We start from the raw sequence: 25,633 nt of genomic DNA, 5'->3' as shown, positions 1-25,633 counted from the left end.
TGGCACTTAAGATATGAATTAGACCATTTAATATTGCACATTTACTAATCCATTAAATAACTATGTGGTTCTTTCAGTCCCTATGATAAATACATTACTTTAAGTTAGTACCTTCAGCCGATGAGTAGGATCTGCACCATGAGCAAGAAGGAGCTCAACAACTGCGAGGTGACCTCCTGCACATGCCAGTGACACCACCGTGTGGTCATTATTAGCTGTGGCCCTGTTAACATTGGCGCCTATAAAAAGAAGGTCTCAGAATTAAACACAGGGAAATCCCTTCTAAAAGGAAGTGTCAACAAGCATTTCCTGGAACACAGAGAAGCGATTCTAATCTTCCTAATCACACCCACACTTTAAAGGTAAAAGCAAGGGATTCTGAATAACTGATGGCTTCTACATATCAACATATACTCTATATATGGCTTCTACATACATACATACAACCCTCCTCAGCTTGTAAAGACAAGGTCAGTAACAATGGGCCTCCTGAGCAGTAAGACAGAGTGAACACCTCTGGTGTACAAAGTACATCCTTTAACTTCTCATTCTAAGCCCTCATCAGCACCACTAAATGGTGCAGTTTCTACTGTTTCAGACAGCACTCGAGGATGGTTTTTTGACTCAAGGAGGGAGTGCTTTTTGTAAGAAGCTGAAAATATTTGCTGTGCTTCAAATCTATCAATTGATCTATATATCTAAGTAGGAAACTAACTACCAAAATACTTTGTGATTCACTGTAATATGAACTGAATCAAATTCAACAAACCTTGAATGGTTTGACAAATGCTCACATACACATAACCAGTCATTTTGATCGAGGATCACAACATACAGAACTGGAAAGTCACATTAAATTTTTAATTAGTTAAAGTAGCATTTTACCTTTGCTAATAAGGAACTGCACGGTACACAGATGACCGGCTCGTGCCGCCTTCATTAGTGGGGTTCTCCCACCTTCGGATTCATGCTCCTGTTGTAAAGAAGTAGCAGATAGATAAATTGGCAAAACTTATACCATTGTTCCAGCTTTTGAACCATCTGGTGATGAAACCTGTCTCAGAATTACTTGTCTCAGTAGAAGATCTATCTTATAAGCTGACTGGAATCAATATAAACTGATTGGAATCAATTTTCATGTTACCTTAAATACTGAATCACACTGTCAAAAAGCATTAAGACCATATCCATACTGTTATCACACAAGAAAGTTTCCTTGCTTACAGACCCCTCTTTATTATAGTGTTCAAATGTATAGCATACTTGAGAACAGCAACATCTTGTTTCCTCCCCTAAAAGGAGGACTACTTAACATAAACATCATCCAGCATCAAGAAGTCCACAAATAGCTATGGATTGATGTACAGCAGTTCTGAAACTGTCACATGCTGCACACCAGACCTTAAAAACTGCAGTAGTGTCTGAAGTGCAGGCAACAGTTTTAAATCACACTGAAGAGGATCAGCAATAAAAATGAGACAAATCACTGCAGGTCACACAGTCTCTGAACAAGAGAACTGGTGAATAAAGCAGAAAGATGACAAAAGGATGCTACAAACCAACAAAAAAGGAGTAACAAGAATCATTTTCTAATTCGAAAAGTTTCTGAATACTGAACAGTGGGGTTGAATACAACTTATTTGAGAATAAGTATTTAGAGAAGCTACAGAACAAGGAAGTTTGTTTGCTCTGAAGCCATGCTCAATACCACAAGGAATGCTGACTAATGTGCACGTCAACCTTCCCACAGCAGCAAGGGGAGGGAACAGCACCTTCCTGTGAGTGCTGTACTGGTGATCTGAATATCCAGCCTGATCAATAACGTATCAGGACCAGGGTTTGGGTGTCTTTGTTGTTTGTTTTGTTTTGTTTTTTACTAAATATCTGGGAAGCCAAGCTCTAAGCTCACTATTTACTTCTGGAATCGCATGTGTGTCTGACAGCGAAAGTTAACATTCAGTACTGACAGTGGATGACATCGCTATTTACAAATATAAAAGGACAAGAATAGATTTGGCAGAACATATCAACTCCTTCCCATAGTTTCAGTATTCCTGAAAACTCTGCAGATGTCCTCTGACATATGGCTTGCTTCAGTTGCAAGCTGCACCTTAGATTAGCTTTCTGTTCATACACTTGAGAAAGAAATCTCTTGACTGCACCTTCTATTGGAGCCTGATCCACTGCAGAATACACAACTCAATCTTTACTATGAGGGAGGTTACACAACCCCTCTCCTATGTGCTTTGCAAAGAGCAGAAACACTCTGCTTTCAAAATAACTTTGTGTTATTGTACCCTGCTTTAACGCATCTAAACCTCACAAACTGCTCCATTTCTTTGCTTACTTGGTACAGTAACGCATTAGTGCAGGCAGGCAGGCAGGAAAACCTTCCAGTCTTACTCGAAGTCACTACTGAAGCCCCCTTTTTTGTTTTAAAATAAGCAGATTCCACTCCCAGGCAACTGATAGTTTAGCTGCCGATAACTATCTGCATGCTTTTGGATTGTCTGCATGGCAGAGATACTTGCAGGACATGTAAAGCTCGTTAAGTTTTTAAGTCACCTCATGGCATGCAACAATTAGCATGCCCTTGAGCTCTGGTGCTCGATATTTGGTACAGTCTTTCCTTCCTCAGCCACTGCCTATAGGTCATAGAAAGTCAGATGGTGCTGTTTGCCTGATGCACAGTAAATCCCTGATATTGCTGGCACATCACTTACGAAGCAGCTATGGATGCAAAGAATCACTGATCACCACTTCACTCGGAAGAGGACCAGAACGTTACTGCCCACACAATTCAATACACATTTCTAAATCTCCACTGATGCAACAAAGATGGCAAGAAGCAAAATTTATCTGAGGCTATAGCTTAGCTACATTCAAGACAGTGAAAAGCCATCCAAATGTAGCGTTTCAGATAACTAGCAGTAAGATGTTATTTGCAACATTCTCTATTCCTAGCAGACTTCACTGTAAGTCTTAAACACGGATGTCAGGAGGCTCCTCATTGAAATGCAAGGCAGTTACCCTGCCCAGTTTAACCAACTGTCACTTCATCAAGCAGGCAGAACTTGATCCTCAACTATTATACACTTCAAACACTTGCAGTACCATACACATCATCAGTCCAGCCAAACTAGACCATTTGTGTGCCCACCTGCTGTAGATCTGCAAAAGTTACTTCATTTTAATCGTGTTTTTCACATCAAAGATAAAATTAATTTAATAATAAAATAAAATATGCGTTTCTATGACTTCAGCACTCTATTTAGCCCTGATAAAGGCTAGCAGATAGCATCAACTCAATCTTTAAAGGAAACCATCAACACCAAGCCAAAATAAGAAGCTGATCCAGGGCAGTGCTTCTGTCTAACTCACACCCTTTCTTTTACCTGGAATGGCCATAAATTTCAAAGATTTTTATTTTGTTTTTTTTTTTTTTTTGCTGTATTAGATACTCAAAATCAGGACAGAGAACATGAAAACTGTCAAAAGCATCCCCCAGCACTTTCCAACGTGCTGCTTCCTTGTATCAAGATGAAGTACATGCAAATGCTTTTTTTATAAGAACAGAACTAGCAAGGAGTGCTCATCTCCAAAGACAACTTCCCCAGCAATCTGTACTGCAGGACTCACCAGTGTTCTGCCTCTCTTCACTGCTCCAACCCTGAGAAACACTGCAGATAGTATGATCAGAAGGAGATAAGAAGGAGAACACCTATGCCGCCATTTTCTAAGCACTTACGTGCTCTCCTGCTAATTCTGCTTGAAAGAATGACTGAGAAGTATTTTCCATAGGTTTAGGTACCAGGAAGGAAGGGGAAAGCAAGAGTATTACCCACATCAGGTAAGAGTCTACATCACCTGCATCTTTTCCACTGGGGCTCAAAGAGGAGATGAGAATCCAGTCAGTAGTAACAATTATTTCCTTTCTTGCTAAACCGGTATTTCAGAGAGCAGAGCAAAAGCAGTGTCATCAGAACCTGGTATTTTTTTATCCTTGATTTCAAGTTCTCTGGATCAGCTACATAAGGGCTTCCCTTCCCCCCAGTACTATCCTCCCTGGTTCACAAGGATTCATGGTTGGCGAGTATTATTCCCTAGTATAGTTTGTTCAAGTCAATTTCCAACGTCATATGTTATTTAAAAATAAAGGTCCAACTGGTCTCTTCAACTCCTAAAAAGCCTCTCACCCATGACAATGGTGAATACTTAACAGAAATCTACGCAAAATTATTTAGATGAAGTTTTTGATGCAAGGCAACAGCCAAACAATACATTTCCTATCACTGTGCTACTTTGCTCATTTTCCAGGTTGTACCCCTATTAAAAGATACAGGATTCCAGAAGTTACCACCCTAATTGTCCAAGATAACCTTCCAGAGATAAGCAGCAAAGCAGTATTTCAGAGGCACCTAAAAACTCAAATAGGCCTCTAGTTTAAAGTAAACACATGAATAGGAAAGACCTTACAGGAAGCTAGACACACAGCAACAGATTTAACACAGCTACTTAGGCTAGTAGACTCAATATCACTTGCTACATTGGTGAAGGCTGAGATACTGTTGTGTGAACAGGGGTTTTAGAAAACCCAGCAGCAGGGAAAATGCAGCACACAGATGCTATGTCTAGTCTGCACAGGGAGGTTTTGTGTTTTTAAAGAGATTTAGATGCCTTAAAGCCATGCTTATTGCTAGCATGTATCCTGAGGCTGCAGCTTACAAGCATCAAAGGCCAACCTCACCTGATGCTTGCCCGGCTCTATGCCCTCCAAAATAGTCTTCTTTAAGTCCTCCTGCTTGTCCTGCGGAAGGAAAAAGAACAACTCACGGCTCTCATTCTACAAATGAATGTTGTTCTTGGTCATGAAGACCTGGAACATGAACTTAAATGGACTGGATCCACCAGCTGAAGCCTCTGTTTTGCTGGAATTAGGCAAGCAAGCACAAAGGTAAGACCAAGCAATGCAGCTCTCTCTGGTTGAGATTCCTACCACAAGTCATTGGGACTCATGAGGAGAGCACAAAGGTTACATACAGCATCTTGTTAAATACAAGACGACTTTTTGCTCATTAGTGGCAAAAGAGAGAATTTGATTGAACTTTGCACCATCCAGAGGCTGCAACACAACATCCAAAAGGTGTTAACTACAAAAATTCGCTTCTCATGTGCTACAGCCTTTTGCTTTATATATAGTAGACTGAAGGCCAAGTCTAGAAGAGACCTGGAATCCCTGACCTTCCCTGATGGCTCAAAGAAACAGCAGGGAAAAACGTGACAGCTTCTCAGCTCCCTCACTGCCACAATACCATAGCTGTCTCCAGCATGGTTCCATTCAAATCCATAGCGCACTGGCTATTTTTGTAGATGTTTGAATGCTGCCTCACACACACTGCATCAAACATGAAGTGTGTCATACACACAGAGGAAAGTGAGTTTCTAAGTAAGGAGCTACATCAATGTGACGGATGTTATCAGCTGAAGGCAAAGCCCCCATCCTAGGGGCAGTTTGGCATGCCTGTATTTTCATTTTATCTGGTTTTGCAACTGGAATTCTGTGGATGCCAAAGAGACAGTTCTAATGTTTAAGGAAAGACACATGTGGAATTTTAACTAGTTCAGAGTGGGGAGAGCTTGACAGTGTAAAATGAGAAGAACGCAAGGATGAAGCAGTCCTCAGGGGTTTTCTTCCATCTCTCAAGTTCAGTATAAAAGCACAGACGTATTTTCTAGCAGAAAGATAAACTCCATCATGAGATCAACTCTCCTGTGCAGCAGTCATGTACAGCTGCAAGGCAGGCCAGATTACAAAGTCCCAATTTAAAACTGTTTTCTGTGCTTCCCAGCTGAGAAAAGCTGGCACCTTCCCACTGCCCAAAAAAGAAGAATCTCTCGTTTTCAGCTACACTGGAACAGGCAAAGATGTAACTACCTTGTCATCTCACTCTCAAAAAGGCGACTGGAGTCTCTAGTATATAGCAGCTCATCCAGGTCTGGTTCTATATTCAGAGGGAACAGTACCAGGCATTCAAACAGGCACTTTTAGTTTATAGAAAGGCATACATCTTAAAAGCAGGATATTACCTCTCATTAAACAGCACCAATACTCTGTGAGCTTTACAATCCTTAACCTCATTCCTGTGGACACATACATGCACCACACGTGTCTTATATTATACAAGCTTTGAGATGAAAGAAACTGCTAGTAAGGACACAAGGAAGAGAAAAACAAATAAAAGAGAAGTCTACAGGAAAAAGAAAAGTCTTTTCTCACCTTTTAGGTTAGAGAAATCCTTGCCACACAGGTAACTAACTGTCTTACTGAAGTGCTGGTTCTGCTCTCCTGAAGCTATTAAAACATCCTACCATCTAGAAAAATGCTTCTATCGAATTCTATTTCAGAGTTCTAATCTTCAAGTTTTTACTCCTGTTAATTGCAAAATCTAGAATAGGTATTTTGACACCATAAAGAACTTTGTAAGCAAGTAAAATTTATATTTGGTCCAGTGGCAGGAGCTCAGCCTAAGACCCTGAAGTCTCCAGTCCTGCAGGCAATAAAGGGATTAGGATGCAACTAAGGCACAGATGGGATTCACAGGCTGAAGGCTTCAGATGTGCCTCATATTAAGTCATTCATATGCCTGGCAAGAGAGCAAGCTGATTTCAAAATGCATACATTAGCAAGGAAAGGTGTAGGTCTGCCAAGCTAGCTTTGTTACAGATTCTGACAGGCCAACTTTGTCCCTGTAAGGACATGGAAAAAGACAGATCCCTTCAAGAAGGGCAGCACAAAAGCACCAGAGTAACTGGTAACAAGCCAGGCTTCATGAACAATTAGTCACAAAGAGATACAAAATCATCAGGATACCATATGTGACTGAGCAGCTCCGCAGCAGACAGGACCAGGGCAGTGTGAGCTCTGGCACTGTTTCTAGTAGAATTTATCAATGCAGAGCCTAAAGGAAAAATGAGCCACAAACTAGAGAAAGTTTATCTCTGCCATCATTTTCTTTTAGTTCTGCTGGTTCTTATAAAGCCACGCTCCTTAATGAATCTAACAGAGTTCTCAAGGTCTTCACTGGCTCTTGAACTGAATTACACATTTGATACCTAAGCCAGAATATCAGTCCCTAAAAAGCAAGAGCTCACATTCTCCTTCCAAGAACAGCAGTCTTTTGTGCTGCGATGTGGTGGTAATAATCATTCACAGTTCAGACAAAAACTTCACTGGGACTAGGACAGTTTGGGTTGGACAGGACCTTCAAAGACAGTCTAGTCCACCCACCTGCCTTGGGCACATCCAACCTAACCTTGAGCTTTTCTAGTGATGGGCATCCACAACTCCTTTGGGCAACTTGCTGCAGCGTCTCACCACCCTCATCAGAAAACATGTTCAAACTTTAGCTCAAGGTTCTATTTTGAGGTTGAGAAAACCTCAACTGGACACGAGCAACGCACAGGAATCTGTTCAGTAGAATGAGGTGGGTAACTTCAAAGTTGGAAGGTTTCAATAAGCACAGTACAGGAAACCCCCTGACAAACATCTCCTGCCTCTGCCAATTTGGCTAACCCACCATGGGAGAGACTCCTCTTCACATCTGCAGTCTCAAAGTTTGCACCTCATCTCCCAGTCAGTCTTGACCTCCTGGCAACTGAAGACAGCCTTGAGAAGCCAAGAAAGATTTGAAGTCTTAGAACAGATTTTATCCTTTCTGAATCATAGAATAAAGGCTCTGAATTGGAAAGAAATGGAAGAGCTGATCACAACAGATCTTGACAGACAGTGTTTACCGTTCCTTTAACAGAAGAGCATCTGGAGAAGAAAGAGCAATTTCCTCGATGTGGAATCAGGGAGAAGAAAAATCCTCAAGAACTATGCTCCCTGCCTGCCTGGTCTTGAAGAAGACAGAATATGGAGGTGGCTCACAAACCAATTAAGTAACAACAGCAAAACCCCAGCCCTGGCTACATATCTACAGGTAACTGAAACAGGGCCATGAGACAAGCTTAGGCATGGAATCACTAGTCATTCACACTGCTTATTCCTTTGCAGCCACCCTGGCATAGTACTGGCCCTGTCAAAAACAGTGGATGAGGTCACCAGGGACTGTTCCCAATGGGCAGCATGGAAAATCTGACATCAAGTTACCTTCCATTTATCTGGGAAGCCTCACATGAACCCCTTCAACCCCTCAACCCATAACGCAGGGGTGTCCATTGTACGCTCCTAGTATCATGGGATGAAAATACCGTTCTGGTGGGCTGCAACATAGCCATTGACATCCTTACAGACACATGGGCACAGCCTCAGGCTCAGTGACCTACCTAGGCACAGCATGGATGCCTTCAGCTTGTGCCATTTGTCCCTGCAACCAGAGAACAGCCCTCAGCCTTGCTTTATGTTACTGTTCAAGATATAACCAGTGTCTTCCTCAAAAAGGACCACTCCACAAGAGCTCCCCAGTGACTGCATGTAAACCTCAGGTATGAAGAAGGTTTCTGGAAAACAATGAAACATTAGTGGAAGCGATCCCAAGAAAGACTGAAGTTGCGGATGAAAAAGGAAAGAAAGAAAACCAACTGGACACATACTTTCATTTGCTGTGTCCCAGCATCAGAAGGAGAACAAAATTAATCAGAGAGATGAAGACAGACCAGCCAGAGGCCTAAGTCCAGATCCCCATTCAATTCACTACTCCACCACAGACTTCCTGGGACAACTTGCTGAAATCGTCTAACGTCATTCAATTACCTATGAAAAATAGAATCTGGAAAAATAACCTCTCATGGTACTGCCAAAGAAGGTTTTGCATAGTCCAGCAGCAAGGTCACACGTTTCAGGAACCTTCCCCAGTACAAAGGTAACTCTGTTCACAGGAGCTCACAACCCCTAATATAGCAAAGCCACAAAAAGGTTTGAAAGGAAACTACTCCAAGCCTGAGGCACCTGCCCTAAGCATTGCTGCAGTTGCCAGGTGTTTCCCCATTTACTTACAATCAGAATTCAACACTTGCAGATTTACATGGCAGGTCTCCCTTTCATGGGCAATTTTCCTTTGCTTCCCCTACAGCATTTTTCTTGAGGGCTCCCCATTTTGATCAGCAGTACAAGAAAATGCAGTAAAATAAAACTACTATACAGAGGCTAAAGATTTTTCTCTTCAATACTGATCAGAACTAGATGTTAAAGGCCACAAACACTTCTCACCTCCGTGAGGAGAGGGGAAATAATACAAGTGACATGACTAACAACTTGAAGTGACATTTAAGCAGCAACTCTTGACTGTTTTCATTTAAAAGTTTATGCAGGTAATAATTTTTGCTTCATGCTTTACTCCTCACTATAAGATACTTCATGGCTTATATCTGTTTATAACAAAGTACTTCTTATTTAAATACCCAAGAGAACCCCAAACCCCTATCCTGTCCCTACTCAAGTGGCTGATGCTCAGCACCTGTCCTGGGTTCAGCAGTAGCAGTAATTCTTCTCCTTCTTAGTGCCTGGTGCAGCAGTGTGTTTTTGATTTTTGGCCTGGGAACAGTGCTGATAACACCGATGTTTTTAGTTATTGCTCAAATATTTGGTCTGACCAAGGACTTTCTGAGCCTCATGCTCTCCCAGGGAGGAGGGGAAACCGGGAGGAAGCAGAGACAGGACACCTGACCCAAACTGACCAAAGAGGTATTCCACACCACAGCACATCATGCCCAGGATGTAACGGAGAGTTACCCGGAAGGGCTAGGGACTGCAGGGTTGGATGAGGTATTGGTCGCTGCTCGGCTGGGGGGAGTGGGGCGAGTTATTGGTCGGCTGGTGTTGAGGTGTTGTATTCTTTCCTCTTGTTACTTCCTTTACCATTGTTATTATTGGTGGTAGCAGCAGTGATTTGTGTTATACCTTAGTTACTAAACTGTTCTTATCTCAACCCGTGGGAGTTGCATTCTTTTCAATTCTCCTCTCCATCCCTCTGGGAGTAGGGGGAGGGCAAGAAGGGGGAGAGTGAGAGAGCAATTGTGTGATTTATGGGTGACTTTGTTTAAACCACGACAGCACCCAACACTGAAGTGAGCAAAGTGCAACACACGCAAACACCCCCCCCAACAACATGCCCTTCCTCCCTGGTAGGAACATATGAAGCAGACCTTGACTGCAGAAGAATTAATAAGGCCTGAAAAAAAGTATATTCATAAAGAATAGTGGAAATATTATTACTTCACCATTATAGCATTCATATATTCGTAGTTGTAAATATAAAGTTGAAAAATTAAAGCATTTAAGAATGAAATTTAAGTACCTTCATTAGGATGTTGGTCTGTCAGGTTCAATGATAAATTCTTTGACATCCTTATGTAAAAGGAATAAACCCCCCTAAAATATCCAACTAAAACCTCAAGCCCCTCTCCCAAAAAAAAAAAACCCACACAAGCTGAGTGTGGAAAAAGAAAACCACCCCCGCAAAAAAGGCATCAAAAAAATAATCTTCCCCACTTATCTTCGAAGCATAAGACTCCTAAACTGCTTTAGGAGACTAACATATCAATTGGACTTTACTGCTCAAAAGCCTACCTAACAAACCCTGAATCTCTGTAGCTGATGAAGAGGCAGTTTTAGGTCTCCCACTACAGAACGTGAAAATAAAATCAAAACAATTATGGAAACAGCTTAGTTATGATTAAATGTGTTACAGAAAACAAACACTGAAAGCAATACACTAAAACCTGGAGCTACAAGAAAGAAAATAGTTCTGAGACAAAGAACAGATCATTTTATGTTGGTCATTTAAAATGCATTGCTTAGTTTGGCATTTTTTGTGTTGTAGTTTTAAAAAGTTAAGAGACTCACAGCCTCTTAGCTCAGAAACAGAGTCTCTTAGTTCAGAAACTAACCCTAAAGGAAAGTACTACTAGCTTCTAATACTAAAACATTTTAAATTCAGAGAAGTGGAGCAAGTTAAACTCTAAGCCTCAAGAGTCTGAGAATAACAAAGTAGCATAATGATTAAAAGCAATGCAGAAATATCTCCTGCTAAACAATAAAACTTATGAGTTATACTGAAATAATAGAATCACAGAATGGTTTTGGTTGGGAGGGACCTTAAAGCTCATCCAGCTCCAACCCCCTTCCACAGGCAGGGCACCTTCCACTAGAGCAGGTTGCTCCAAGCCTGTGTCCAACCTGGCCTTGAACACTGCCAGGGATGGGGCAGCCACAGCTTCTCTGGGCACCCTGTGGCAGCATCTCACCATCCTCACAGGTAAAAACTTCTGCCTAAGATCTCGTCCCAATCTCCCCTCTGTCAGGTTAAAGCTATTCCCCTTTTCCTGTCCCTACAGGCCCTTGTCAAAAGCCCCTCCTAGTAAAAATTCCCCCTGATAAGACAAAAATAAGAAGGTAATGAACCATCACAAGTATAAGCTGTAGATAAAACTTTTCACTTAATGGATGAAAGATTACCCAGTAAGAATTTTAGGGTTTTTTTAGATCAAACAAACAGAATGTTCAGGCTTCTTAAAAAGTTTCTTCTGTGCCTGTGTTTGCACCCATTGTGAATCTCAATTGCTAAAATCATCTTTCTGCTCTACAAACATGTCAGCTTTGGTGTACAGTTTGAAACCAAAGTACTTTCCCCATCAGAAGCAGCAGAAATCTTACCAGATCAGCACCAGCTTGAAGCAACACATCTGCAACATCAGTATGTCCATTTTCACAGGCATAGGTCAAAGCTGTGTCTCCTGTCGCTGTGGTGGCATGAACATTCGCTCCTAGAAACACAGTAATAGGACATCAACTTATCAAGCATTTTGTATCAGATAAACACAAAAATCAAGGTACTTCATCTGTAAAGCAAGAGCTTCCACAGCCAAAGGGCATTGCTCTCATGGTAAAAATTGCTCTTGTAGTAAAAATACTCTGAGGAGAAGCAAAGGCTTGGAAATAGCATGACCAGCAATTGGAGCACCTGTATGCTCAGTTATTCCTATATTCCCTCTATAGCAATGAAGATTCCAGTTGTTACAACACATAAAAGTGAATCCAGACAGTTGTCTAGACTATCCATTTGACAGGAGCTACCTGCCAAGGAAAAGCCAGACAAAATGCATGTTATTTAATTAGTGTTAATGCTCCAAGACCATACACTTGTACATATTTCACTTCCTCCCTTCCCTTTAAAATAAACTAAAATAATAAACTAAACTAAATAACAAAAAAAAACCTAAAAACAAAGCAAATTTCTTTTGCTTTAAAACCATTTTGTTCAAATAATTTAACTAGCTTCATACATGCCTCCGTATAGCTTTCATGCTATGCATGGCTCTGGGTATGTAATGCATTACACTTAATAAAAGCCAATGTGATTAGCCATTTTTGTATTCTCAAGGTGCGAGATATATTTAGAGACTCCCTGATGCCAAAACAAGGCTCCTCAATTCACTCTCCACATTAGCAGAAGTGAAGTGCAAGCAGCATTCCCAGCGAGCTGGTGACGTGTCACAGCCTGGTATCACTGCACAAAGAGACGCAGATGTCACTGTCCCTCCATAAGCAGCGACCATTACTTTCTAGAATTACAAATCCAGACAATTTCATTCTTAGGAAAGAGCATACAAATAAACTCCCATAAGAAGGAAGATTTCCAAAATGCAGGTCCCTATCATTTATTTTTTTAAGCAGTATTACTCCACTTTGGTCTCTCTACCAACTTTCAACTGACAGATGAAAACTGAAGCATCACTTCCCCCCAACTCCAGCAAGATTTTACTTTTACTACTGTATTGTGTAGTAGGAAAACTCATTCCTCACATGCAGAAATCCAGCACATTCCAGAGTGTCTAGCACACTATTTCCCAAGGCACAATTCCTAAAGTACTGGTTATTTAGGGAGACTGACTGCAGATAGCAAGGCTCAGTCAAAGCAGAAGCAACATATAAAACCAGGCATTATCTGTATTACATTTTATCCTAAACGCAGTTAGCTGGAAACAGTGCTCCTAATAGATACATGGATGGTTCTAGATATGCCACACAATCCAGGGCTCTGTGCGGCACTTTCCTCTGTTAACAGCATCACACAATATTGATGGGTACCATATGCTTTTTCCTTCTTTCTAAAGTATCTGAGAATATAGTTTCTTGTTACAACATGACACAAATAAGCCCAGGTATCTTCTAAACCACACAGAACATTGAGCCTATAGTATCTGTGGGGTAGGTCATTTGCACTGTACACATACCTGCTGCCAGCAAGTATTTCACCAATTCAAGATGACCCTCTTGAGCAGCTTCCATCAAAGGTGTTGAGCAACCAAGCTCTATATCAGCTCCTGCTTTAATAAGGAAGTCAGCTACTTCAGAAAACCCTCCACAGCATGCTAGAGTAAGAGCCGTTTCCTGCGTTTCTTCTGTCTGTGCATTTATATTTGCCCCTAGGAAACAAAATAGATGTTATTTTAGCTGACCAGACACAGGGTAGGAAGGTGAATCCCCATCGTCTCCACTATTTGAGTGTTTTACCTTTGCTCTGTAGTTACAGCAATGAGCAGTGACAGCCTCATGCTACATCAGAGGAATTTGCACCTAATACTTAGTGGCAAATGGTCAGCATTACATCCTCAGTAAGGAATGCTCAAAAAACAGCAGTGCTCTCACCTTGTGCCAGCAGCAAGGCAACCATCTCTTCATGGCCTTCCCGGGCAGCTTCCATTAGAGGAGTATAACCTTCATCATTAACTTCCTCCAGGTTAGCTCCCCTCTCAATCAGGAGGGCTGCTAACTCCACGTGCCCACCACAAGCAGCCAGAGTGAGTGGAGACTCAAATGAATCTGCAGGCATGTTCACTTGAGCACCACTGTCCAAAAGCAAGCGTGCCACTTCCACGTGCCCATCCTACAGAACAAGAACATCAAAGTCAAAAACATTCAAAATCACTTGATGCTGGAGTTGCACCACTATCACACTAGATGTGAAAATGATCCTAAAAAGACAGGGTCTTTTAATTGATGATGGTTCCATTTATGACATAGTTACAGTAATGCCTGAATTAAAGTGACATTCAGTTTTCCACCTATAGCTAAGGTTTAAATGCAAGAGGAAAAAAGAAAAAAAAGTAGATCTATGGTGGGTTTTTGGTGCTGTATGTTTTCCTTTCTTGGGGAAGTAGGGAAAGAATTATGGGGCAAGGCTTTCTTCAATATCCAGCACAATCCCCGGGACACAGAAGTAATAGAGACAGCAAACAAGTACCATAAGTAATAAACCCAGTTCATGACTAAACACCAAAACAAGCACTGGAACAAATATTTTCTTTTTCTCTGTAGTTGATTAATGGCTTCTACACACAAAGAAAAAAAAAAGCCTCCAACTGGCAATTTCTAGATCCTGGGAAAGACCTGCAGAGGAACTGAAGTGGGTTCAATGAGGTAGGTAACAGGAGGAGGGTAAACTCAAATTTTAAAAGAGACTGGAAAGTGCCTTGGGGTGAAGCAATCTTTGTCATAGAGGAAAGAGAATGAGGATTGCCAAAGCAATCTGTCTGAGCCCTTACCAATCAAAGCATATAAATACAGCTCTCAGCTTCCCAGGAAACTACCACTAAACTCCTCAAAGTACCTGAAATAAACCAAGTACCAAAAAATCCACAGTTCAACTCAGGTATGCTCTGTAGAGCCTCAATACTTCTCAAATGGGGAAAAAGTAAAGAAATTTTGACATTAAGGTAGAAGAAACACTCTTATGGGTTCTCCCTCCCACATAACTTCAGATACTGGGGTCCAAACTTGTGGAACAATTTGGAGAAGAGATCTGGGAAAACTGAAACCAATTGCAAACTACTCCTAATGAAGGGCAAAGGTTCAAGCCATGCAATTAGTGCTCAGTGAGATACAGAAGGTCTGAGAGTCTAATCAGAGGACACTTCAGAATACACAGTAAGATAACTTATGGATGAAAAGGGAATTCCAAGTGAAAGACCAATCAAAGCCTGCTCTGTATCTCTCAGTGGAGAGGAAACTACTTGCTGCTTTGCATACTGCAAGTGCATTAACTGCATCAATTGATGCAAGTGCATCAACTTGGTCCCTCCAATTTGCCAAGTTGATGCAAGTTGATGCAAGTGCATCAACTTGGTCCCTCCATTTGCCATCCAAAGAAATATGGGGTTCATCCACGAGTAAACTGTCAGCCAGCTTTGATTTAGAGCCCTGTGTCCTGACACAGTCAGATGGATTAATTCTTCAGACTAGCCCCCGTGCACATTGACAGATGTTGCTAGAGTACTAAGGAACACTTCTTCCTGAGGAAGATATAAAAAGGGCTAATTTCAGTAGAAAATAGCAGTTGTTTTTAAGATGTGTCCTTTGAAGGAAATCTAAATGAAGCTGAGGAATACTAAAGGGGAAAAAATACATTAGAAGACCTCTCTGCCCAAGGTTCAAGCCAGAGCTGTTGAGGCTAGGGCACTGCTACCTAGGGGTAATTTATAAAGTTATAATGCTAATAATTCCACTAATTCCCAAAATTACAGAGCTTCCTATGTATTAAGAACCACAACCTCAAGTGAACTATCAGTTCCCTGTTCTGATCTCATCAGAAGTGCCAGCCAGTAACTCGAACAGCTAACACAAACAGGGATATCAAACACACTACTCCTGCCAACACTTAAGTTGACCATGAAGCAGGTAGTAACCCGAGACTGACAGCAATCAAGTCTACAATCAAAGACAGGCTGCTGTTTTCAGAGAAGCTGGCTAAAAGCCAACAACCACCTCATCTAACTAAAGGCATTTTCTAGGTGTGGCACTCTACCTTGCCCAAAACATACTAAAACTCAAAGGCACTTATAATTGGTGATCAGACACCAGACATTTCAGCTCCCTCTGCAGCATTCACTAGCTGGAAAACAGTGAAGACCAACTGGGAAGAGTCCCCATGATCTGATGGAACAGTTCCCTTCTGCAAGGGAGCAGCCAAAAGGTAACAAGGAACACATTCCATCATTCAGCTTAAGAGTTCAGATTTGAAAGGATCAGTTTCCTTTCAGTTGTTTTTAAAGGTCAACACACACTGTAATGCAAACTAGTCTGAAACACACAAGAGCTAAAAATGTGCAAGCAACCCACACAGCTTTATCTTCCCCAAGCAAAACACTTCACAGCCTTCAAGTCAGCCCAGCGCTCAGACTGCATCACCATGACAGAACAAGTTACAGTTTTGCTGCAATGTCCTTTAGGAGACAGCATTCTCCATTCCTTACCGGCACTAGGGTCCCATTCAGGGAACACTATTCAAGGACACTGTCACCATCTCACTGTCAGAAGACTTCAACACAGAGAGGGTATGATCTGACCTTAGTCACTTGCATCATCACCTCAAAAGTGCACTGAAGGAACACTTGATCCTCCAGGTCTCGGAAAACTGGAGGAACATTGCAGGCTGCCTTCTAAGGATTACATGCTACTGGGAGCAAATTAAGGTCCCTTTTCTTTACTCAAAGGACTTCTGCTCGAAGGACAGATAAAAGGTCACCTAAGGTCTGGACAAAAATAGTTGCATATATGTTTTGACACAACAGCACATTCTTTATTAAGATGAAGCTCTTGGAAAAGGATATCTTTCCTCAATGGCTGCTTTGAAATTAGATGAGTTGTCCAAGAACTAAGAACTAACCTACTTTTGACTTACTGTTTTATTTTCAGAAGAAAAACCTCACAGCAGCATTTACAGAAGCCTAGAAGAGAGCAAACCATCCCTACATGCAAAACACTTCCTGCAGCAGTGCAGGAACAATGTAATGCATCAGTCATCCAGCTCAGTGTAGCTCTGGAAGTACATACCACAGTGATCTGAGAACTTTTATAAAGGCAAAGATGGAAAAGTGACTCCTACACCACAATAGAAACAACGACTTGGGCTCAACCTGCTGTACTGCACTGCAGGTTAGTTATCCCTGCACTTTACAAAGGGAGTATATAGAACATATCACACCCCCAAAACTTAGATTCATTTTTCCTTATAACCAATTAGTTACCTGTGATAACTATAGTAAATGCTTTGTATTATCACAAGTAACACATGTTCACTGCAGAGCCAACCCAGCTTGTTAACAAGGGCTCACTTTATCATCTCCTTTATTCCTGTCATTGAAAAGGGTGCAGCAAAATAAAGGCTGTTTACCATGCAGGCCTCCATCAGTGCTGTGTGCATCTCATCTGTTTTATGCTCTTGATCAGCTCCAGCTTCAAGCAAAAAACGAACCATATCTAAATGGCCTTCAAATGAAACAGAGCAAAATAAATAAGCATTTAGTATCATAAACTTTTAGTAGTACAGACAATACGTTTCATTAAATCATTTAGATTTTCACAGTTTGCTATTACAGGTTTTACAAGTTACCATTTACAAAGCTGTTCCTTTTAAAGTACTCTAAAAAGTACCACAGCAAAATGGACAGCAAGACTTTAGTCTTTCCCACAGATAATTGCCCAACTCTGAGATGAAGACAGACCCCTCCAATTCAAGTTCACACAAGAGGTACCTTCCCTTGTAACTTCAAGCTATAAAAGACTGCTTATTCCTTACTCAGCTGTAGAGTGACATATCATTTAGGTGTTCCAAGGCAGCACACAACTGCGGGCATTATCTTTTAAAGAGGTCCATGCATATCTGAACTTAACTTTACGCTTTTTAATCACAGCATCTACATATTTCTGAGAACCAGGACACACACACATTATGTCATATATTATCTAACACTATTTTTAGAAGCTTCTACTGAGCTTTACCAGTACTTGTTTTCAACTCTATTATGGTTTCTATCCTTTCAGAATCTGTCCCTTACACCAAGTTGTATATTTTATCCTCTCAATGCGCACCCTCCTCCAAGACAAGACTTAGGTTTATACTAATTGAGCTACCTTGTTTTCCTATCAATCATCTTGGCAAAGATAATATAGGAAATCTCTAGCCAATGAGTATCTTACATTACATACATTAAGTTCTGGGTCACAAGAGACAAGAATGCCCCTCCAAAATGTCCAGGAGAACTATTACTGAAATGCCTATGTAAGGAACTACTATATGCTGCAGGAAACCCATGACAAATCCAGATGAGTTTTCACTAGTTACACTAGTATGTATCCAATTCTAACCACAGAGGCAAAACCTGATGTTACTATGACAATAATCTATATCCTTAAAGCTTCGATTAGGAGGAAAACAACTGTTGGAAATTTTATGGTGGCTTTTGGAAAAAAAAACAAAACAAAACAAAACAAAACCCAACAAGAAGCACATTGGATTACCACTGCTCTAAGTTACTTTCTATAGAAGCTTTACATAGCAATATAAATTAACTCAAAAGGCCATGAAAGCTCAAAACACGTAACAATTCATAGATATCCTCTAAAATTACACTAAAGAAACAGTATCCAGTAATAACACCAGCACTGTCACCACATCAGGTATTTGAGGAACGTTCGTTCCAACTTCTCATTTTCCTAACAGCTAACAGAGATGTTTTCAGAACTTGCAACACAGCTGGTGAAGGGAATTTGAATGAAACAAGGGAATGCTGTAGTGGAGGAATAAAAGAATAGTGGTGCGTCAAAAAAGCACAGGTTTGGACACAGCCTGTCACAAGTTTCCATATGCAACATATCAAGTACATGTCCACCACAAGTAGACAGACTTAATACTGCTATACCATGGATGAGCATTTTGTGAGTTTACAACCAAAACCCAGTATTCCAAAGCTCTTCAGAAAACATTCAAATTACAGCTGGAAGCTTCAGTTAGATAAATCCTAGCAAATAAATAAAACAAAAAATACAAAACAAGGCAAGAGACAATACCTTTATAGCATGCAAGTGTAAGTGCACTTTCTTTGAACTCGTTGGAGTGAGTGTTGATTCCTGCACCATATTCCAGCAATACTCTTGCAACCTCAACATGACCCGCACTGGCCGCTTCCATTAAGGGGGTATGGCCATTCTCATTGTGGTCTTCTATATTAGCACCAGCTTTCAACAGCACCTTCACTATGTCAACAAAGCCTCCGGCACAAGCGTAAGTGAGAGCTGTGTTCCCTGCAGAGAAGAAGTAGTTTACATGAAAGCCCTTTCCACCGCTCACAGGAAAAGAGATTTAACAGCACTGAACAAAAACAAGAACATGGCCGGCAGCAGTCTCTTACCTCACAGGAATGCTACTCCAGCCAGTGATTTCAGGCTGGATAGAAAAACCCCAACACAACTATAATGTGAAAGAGTTTTAATGCTAAGCCAGTATTATAAATCAGGATTTTTTTTTTATTATGTTTCCTACTTCAGCACACAAAGAGATCAAATACACACACACACAATGAGATAAGTGAATAATTTTCACACTCACTGTAGTTGGGGGGATTAAGTTTTTTTTGCCTAGGACTATGCTGTAATTCCTTGAAAAACTTTCCCTGGCTGGATGAAAATAAACTTCTAACTTAAACTCGGATACTGTAAGTGACAGACAATCACATAAGGCTCATGTTTTAAATGCTACAGTCAGTTTTAAGGTAAGCTCTGTCTAATACAGCTAAACATCAGGATAAAAAGAACATTTCATAGTTCAGACACCCGGCTTTTTAAAATTGGAATAAAGTTTAAATTCTATCTTGATAATCAGCAAAATGCAGCTGCAGGTTACTGCTCTCAGCAAGGTCGGTTAAGCTGTGGTCAAGCATCAGCAATGTAGAAAATGCTCACAGAATTGTTCCTCCTCTTTCATAAAAAGCAATAGACTGAAATAACAGGTCTTGACCAGATGTGTCCCAAGAGAGTCTTACTGGGTCATTTGGGATTATACAGATGAGAAAAAACAAACTCCATGTGTTTTTCCAGTCATCTAACACCACAGTGGTTTTCACAGGAACAGTCCTTTCCATTACAGTTTATATTAAAAACAATCTTTAACAACAGCCAGGTAAGACTCCAAACACATCTGCTATGATCCAGTCTATTCTTAAGTTCCCTTTCATGTTTTGTTGTGAATGAAATTAAGGCAAAACAACAGACGTTCAAAACAGCTGCACATCTTATGTGTCAGTCTTCTTAGTTCTTGGTGTTCCTGCTTCCCAGTTACCTGTTGAAGACTGTGCGTTGACATCTGCGCAATGAACAAGGAGCAGCTTAACAATGTCCACGTAGCCTCCGCTGGCAGCTGCCATTAAGGGAGTTATGTCTCCTTTGTTCCCTCGATCTTCAACGTTTGCATGCATCGCTAGTAGCACCTAGGGAAAAAAAAAAAATCACTTTAATGAATAAATTGCAGCACCAACATTTTGCTTCTGTGTGAGAACGATCCCCAGGCAGCCTGGACATCCCCTTGCAGCAATGTCCCCAGTGGAGAAGCACAATGGCACTCCCAGGACATTTATAATTGCTACCTGCACTGTCCTCTGCTTCAGGAAATGCTCACTTTTTACATTTGTTCCTATCTGCTAAAATCAACATGAGGTTACAGAGCAGCACTGACATTTTCAAAAGTCACAGGGCAATTCGCTAACCAGAAAGATAGCAGAGAAACTGCAAACTTGCATTAGCGACCACAGCACACATCAGGGTCAGGCTTACAGTTATCCCCCCTGTGCTCTTGCCTGACACCAGAACAGGCAGCTGGACACTTTCGGAGAATTATCACCTGAGCTCTGCCCTTTAATGCACAAGTATAAAAGCCAAATATGAACAGAAATTAATTCACTGTTGATACAGATGTGATTAAAAAAAAAAAAAAAAAAAAAAAGAACTAAGTGACTGAGACATGAGTTTTTAGAAGAGAACCACTTGTAGTGTTTGATTTTGGTGATATTTTAGATCCTCTTGCAAAGCCTGCTTGGCAGAACAGCTTGACTGCATCTAGAACAATACCAGAAAGGTAGGTGCATCACAAAACAAGAGGCACATTCTTCACACATGCCCCTTAAACCTAAAGGCATATATGAGAGCAATTTCCATTAAAAAGACAAACAATAACTGGAAACCCACAATAAGCTGTAATAACCGATACTCTGATTAGATCATAAAATATGTTACACTCTGAATAGCTAAAATGTTTACCTGCCAAAGAAGCCCCTTGGACAACGCTTCAAAAAGGTTTAGTGGTGATTATATTTGTTACTTACTTGTGCCAATTCATAATATCCTGCTGAACAGGCCAAGCAAAGGAGACTCTCCCCTTCTTCAGTATGCTCATTTACACTCCTTCCTTCATCCAACAGCTTCCGGACAGCATTGACATCCCCATCCGAGCAGGCTTCTGCCAAACTGCGACTGGAAGATCATTACACAGAATAAGCTCAACGTGAACTGCAATAGATGGGTAGCTTTGCTATGCAAGGGTGAAGTCTTTACTTAAAGACTCATGACTTAGCATTAAGCCTTACCAGAAAACAATACCTTACAGATTTAAGTATATACACACATTATCTCTGTTTCACCCATCGAAATGAAGATCTTGCTTACGTCTAAATGAGCTCCTGTCCTCATCAGTTGCCAGCTCACATAAGCTCTCATATACAGTAGATGGAGAGAATACTGCTCAGAACTTAAGCTGTGGTGTTTGCAAGGTACAGCAGTAAGCCTCCCTGATGTTATTACACATAAGTAGCATGCCAGATGCACAGAGGCTAAAACCACACCAAATTACTGACTACAGATACCAAGGCAAAGTTCTAGTAGAGTTCAAAAAAAAAAAAAAAAAGAAAGTGAAGAGCCTATTATCAGAGACCACTAATACTGAATACTGGAACAAGGCCAACTGCTGACCACTGTCTCTCTTGTAGCAGGACTATTTCCTTCTCCGCAGTAGCCCAAAGCTTTCTTCTTTTCATTGAAAATGCCAGTTTCTTAATTTAAGCAGCCATTTCAAAGAAAAATCCTTACCTTACCAAATGACATCTTAAAAGAAGAAAGGAGAAAAGCCTGAAAGAAGTTTACTGTTTCCTTTCATGCACTGTTAAAAGCATATTACAGAAGTTTTCAGATGGATGAAATAAGCCAACTGAACTACATATTTTTAAACAGCAACAATAATACAGTCCTACATGGAACACTACTTTAAAAAAGCCTGCATGGAACAGTCCTTAAAATGCTGCAAGAGGTAATTACAAGCTAAGAGTCTGAAGGAAAAGACAAGACAAACCCTGAGTTCTTGGCATCTAAAAGCTCAGAAGTCTGAAATCTCTACTTCAACCACCATTAACCTCTGAAGCAGAGAATAACTATTTCCTCTGACAGGTAGGACGGTTCACTAACCAAACCTGGAAACCAGGTGAGCTGAGCTTCAATTAATTTCAAACCAAGTTAACTGTCCTTTAGATCTTTGTCTATACTAAAACCAAAGTCTAACAGCAAAGACAACTGTTAAAATACTGCTAAACACAAGTGTTAACAAACCAGAGCAAGTCATGCTCAGCATCAACTCAATTATGCTTCCCCAACTGAGAAAATATGTGCAAGGAATGACTGTCCTCAGCCACCAGGAACCAACCCACAGGTAATGAGGTGAGAGGAAGGGGCAGTTAAGCCAGAGCCTTCTGTTCTAATAGTACTGGACTGGATGTGATGCACTCCTATCAAGATATTTAATCTGCAAAACATGGAAGCTTGTTTCCTAAAATAAAAACTAGCACGGTGAGATTCAAACACCTTAAACTTCTGCTTTTTTTACTGTAAAAGACAGAACCTCACTCAAATTCACTGACAATGCAGAAAATATACATTCCTCAGGAAAGCAGGCAAGTTTCAACTGGTCAAAGACTGTAATGGTTGAACTGTATTAAATGCCTGTTTTAAGTAGAACTTATTTGTCATATACTCTAAAATGAATTTAAACTGTGCCAGCAGCTGACAGGTAATAGCTGAGGTCTGACCTGAAGAGAACACCCACTTATCACTTACATTTGCACTGTAATCACTAAGTGAAGTTTATTATTTGGCTACATAGGCCATATAGTGAAGCAATGGGATCCCTCTGAAATCCTGCAGGACACTCTCAGACCTGCCCCTTCCCTAGGACAGCTCTGTGCTCACAGTACAAGCAGCTCTGCTGCAGCCCACAAGCAACTAGCATTTACAGCTCGGGTCCTTGTTCAGCTGGGAGGAGAGGGAAGGGATTCATGCACTTTTGCACACATACAGTCTAGCCTTTGGAAACAGGAGCCACCCAGCCCCATAACCTGTGGGATGAATCCTGAAACACATGAATCATCCTCAGAAGATGACCTTGAGACACTTCCTATAATACAGAACTGCTGTGAAACCAAATGTGCCTCAGGAAACAGACTCATCTCATCCTAGTTGACTCAGGCACATCCAGAGGTCTCCCAGTTTGCTCTCTGCTCAGGTTCCCTTTGAGATATTTCCAAGACATTTTGCAGAAGTGACAAGAATGGCACTGGGCTGCTTAAGATGTTTAGGAACTATGTGCATCACTTGTCAGAGTAGAAAATATTTCAGGACCCTAAAGATGCTTTGAAATTACTAATGTAGACGAAAGCTTTTGAAGACATAGGACGAATCTTCAGTTCTGTCACCATGGGAGTTAAATGCTGTCCTCAATAATTTTCAGCTAGAAAAAGTTATCAGATTATAATAGAGTTTTAATTTCCCCCTAAATTCCTGAGCAAGATCCCAGGGCAAATCGCTGCCCTGTAAGTATGAGTTGTCTCTTCCAACTTTAATACAATGAGCTAGATTCCTTAGTTTCCACCAAAGTATGCTGACGCAGTAACAAGAATACTATCACCAAGACTTCTACAGCTAAGAATTTAACCTGGTTTTGAAACAGAAATCAACTGCCTGGTACATAGGAAGAGCAGCAGGTTAGAAAATAACATTATTTTGTACCTTTCTCTTACACTTAGATGCCAATAAGCCGATGCGACAGTAGTAACACCTTCAGATTCATAAACTATTTCTGCTAGTAGTATAGCAGATTCATTGCCATATATCAACAATATAACTAACGAAATTTGAATTTAAAAATACAAACTTATATTCTATAAATGGGAAACTGGGAGTGGGGAGGGATCAGTACGTACTTGTCCACTTGTCCTGCATTGTGATTGTTCTCTGCTCTCATCCGCGTCAATGCAGCAGCAGCTTCATCCAGTGCACAGCTGACAGAGGACGTCAGTCTCCGGAGAACCTCGGGATCTGCGAAGGCTTTGCCATCGGCAGTGGACAATTTACCAATCCCTTCAGTGCACGTTCGTTCATCAGTCGGGTTAGTATGGAAGTCACACAAAAGAAATGCAAAGACACTATTTTAGATTTCAGCCACATGCACTATTAGTTAAAAATCATTTGCAAACATGCCAGAAAAAAAAAATCAGATATTTAAAAGTAAGTAATCTTTGCCTGAGACCTGAACATTTAATCAACTTTAATCAAGCGGGAAGAAAACTGTTTTTCAGCTGGCAGCTTCATTACCTATCCCAAATTCCCAATTCATACCTGGGTTGGAGGCGTTTCAGAGGAGTAAGGATAAATCCAGGGGTCAAGCTCAAAAAAACGTAAGTTTGGGTAACAGGTAGTATTCCATAGGCTTGGTTTGATATTTTCTGGATGGGATGAGTTTTCCAATGTAAAATGTGTCAATCTATTCCCCCTTCCCTGTCCAACTTCACCCAAAATGAAGCAGACTTGGGTCTAATAAAACTTTCTTTTTGAGAGTAGGAAAAAACCTAAATAAGTTATTACCTTCAAGTCCCAACAAATTAACATTCTAAACTGTACAGCTCTGGCTGGAGAAGAACAGAAATCATGAAACCGAACTTCACATATTTTCAGTGTACTTGAAATCAACATCCCGTCCTGATGCTAACATCACACAGGAGAAATGCTGGGGCTCAAGGAAGTTGTTCTAACAGTTTGTCTTATAAAAACAGTTGGTTTGCTGCAAGAACAGCACCATAAGAAGGTCTTTATCCCTCTCATTTATGTGGCTGATATAAAGCGATGGTACACCTGTGCAGCTTTACTCCATATAGTTCAACACAGCCTATGGTACATTTGCACACAGTTGCCTCTGCAGTGCAGGCAGGTCTTGTATTTGCATATACAAATGTACAAACAGTGTAAAGAAATGCACTGATGAATAGTACAACACCCCCCAAAAAAGTATCAATCACTTGCTACAAAAAGATGATGGTTACTGGTTTAGGGATCTGCTGCCTTCACCATACAGAACCAGTAGCTTTTCAATTCCTTCCCTATTCAACAGGGTCAAATTAGACATAAACCTCAGGAAACAGCAAATCTTCTATTCGGTATGTGCATATCCGCAAGACTGACTTACACCATATCTCTCAGTACCCAACTTGCAATTATTACAAACTAAATACTGAAGTCATACTTTGAAAGTTTCACACATCACCTTCAGTCAACATCCATTCCCAGTCTGAGAGCAGCCATTTGGCTTCTGATTAATAGAAGAATCAGTACCTTCACCATGAAAGCAATTCTGGCACACTCCGCTACACTGCCCTACATCCCTGCTGCAGTACTTACACCTGCCTGCCACCAAGGTGCACATCTATGATAGGGTGCAGAGATCTACTTGATCATCTGAAACCAAGCACAGGCCATTCCAAGTGT

The 25,633-nt window shown here is 40.9% G+C and overlaps 1 protein-coding gene across 18 annotated transcripts in view; it reads right to left on the bottom strand.

Annotated features, from left to right (window-relative positions):
* ANKHD1 (ankyrin repeat and KH domain containing 1) overlaps nt 1-25,633 on the bottom strand; it is a 104,153-nt gene that overhangs the window by 44,984 nt on the left and 33,536 nt on the right. For 13 of the 18 annotated variants that reach the window (XM_065690493.1, XM_065690495.1, XM_065690496.1 and 10 more), the window contains exons 3-13: nt 24,076-24,232; nt 21,157-21,304; nt 20,118-20,265; nt 18,851-19,084; nt 17,175-17,269; nt 13,652-13,889; nt 13,237-13,428; nt 11,657-11,766; nt 4,748-4,807; nt 886-973; nt 112-239 (exon numbers count right to left, since the gene is read on the bottom strand). In XM_065690493.1, the coding sequence (XP_065546565.1) occupies nt 112-239; nt 886-973; nt 4,748-4,807; nt 11,657-11,766; nt 13,237-13,428; nt 13,652-13,889; nt 17,175-17,269; nt 18,851-19,084; nt 20,118-20,265; nt 21,157-21,304; nt 24,076-24,232 (1,598 nt within the window). The remainder of the gene's footprint in view (nt 1-111; nt 240-885; nt 974-4,747; nt 4,808-11,656; nt 11,767-13,236; nt 13,429-13,651; nt 13,890-17,174; nt 17,270-18,850; nt 19,085-20,117; nt 20,266-21,156; nt 21,305-24,075; nt 24,233-25,633) is intronic. The other 5 variants (XM_065690502.1, XM_065690503.1, XM_065690490.1 and 2 more) reach the window with 1 other exon arrangement.

The sequence above is a fragment of the Lathamus discolor genome, chromosome 10 (genome assembly GCF_037157495.1).
Source record: "Lathamus discolor isolate bLatDis1 chromosome 10, bLatDis1.hap1, whole genome shotgun sequence".
Lineage (NCBI taxonomy): Eukaryota > Metazoa > Chordata > Aves > Psittaciformes > Psittacidae > Lathamus > Lathamus discolor.
This window is presented reverse-complemented; position numbering and strand designations above follow the sequence as displayed.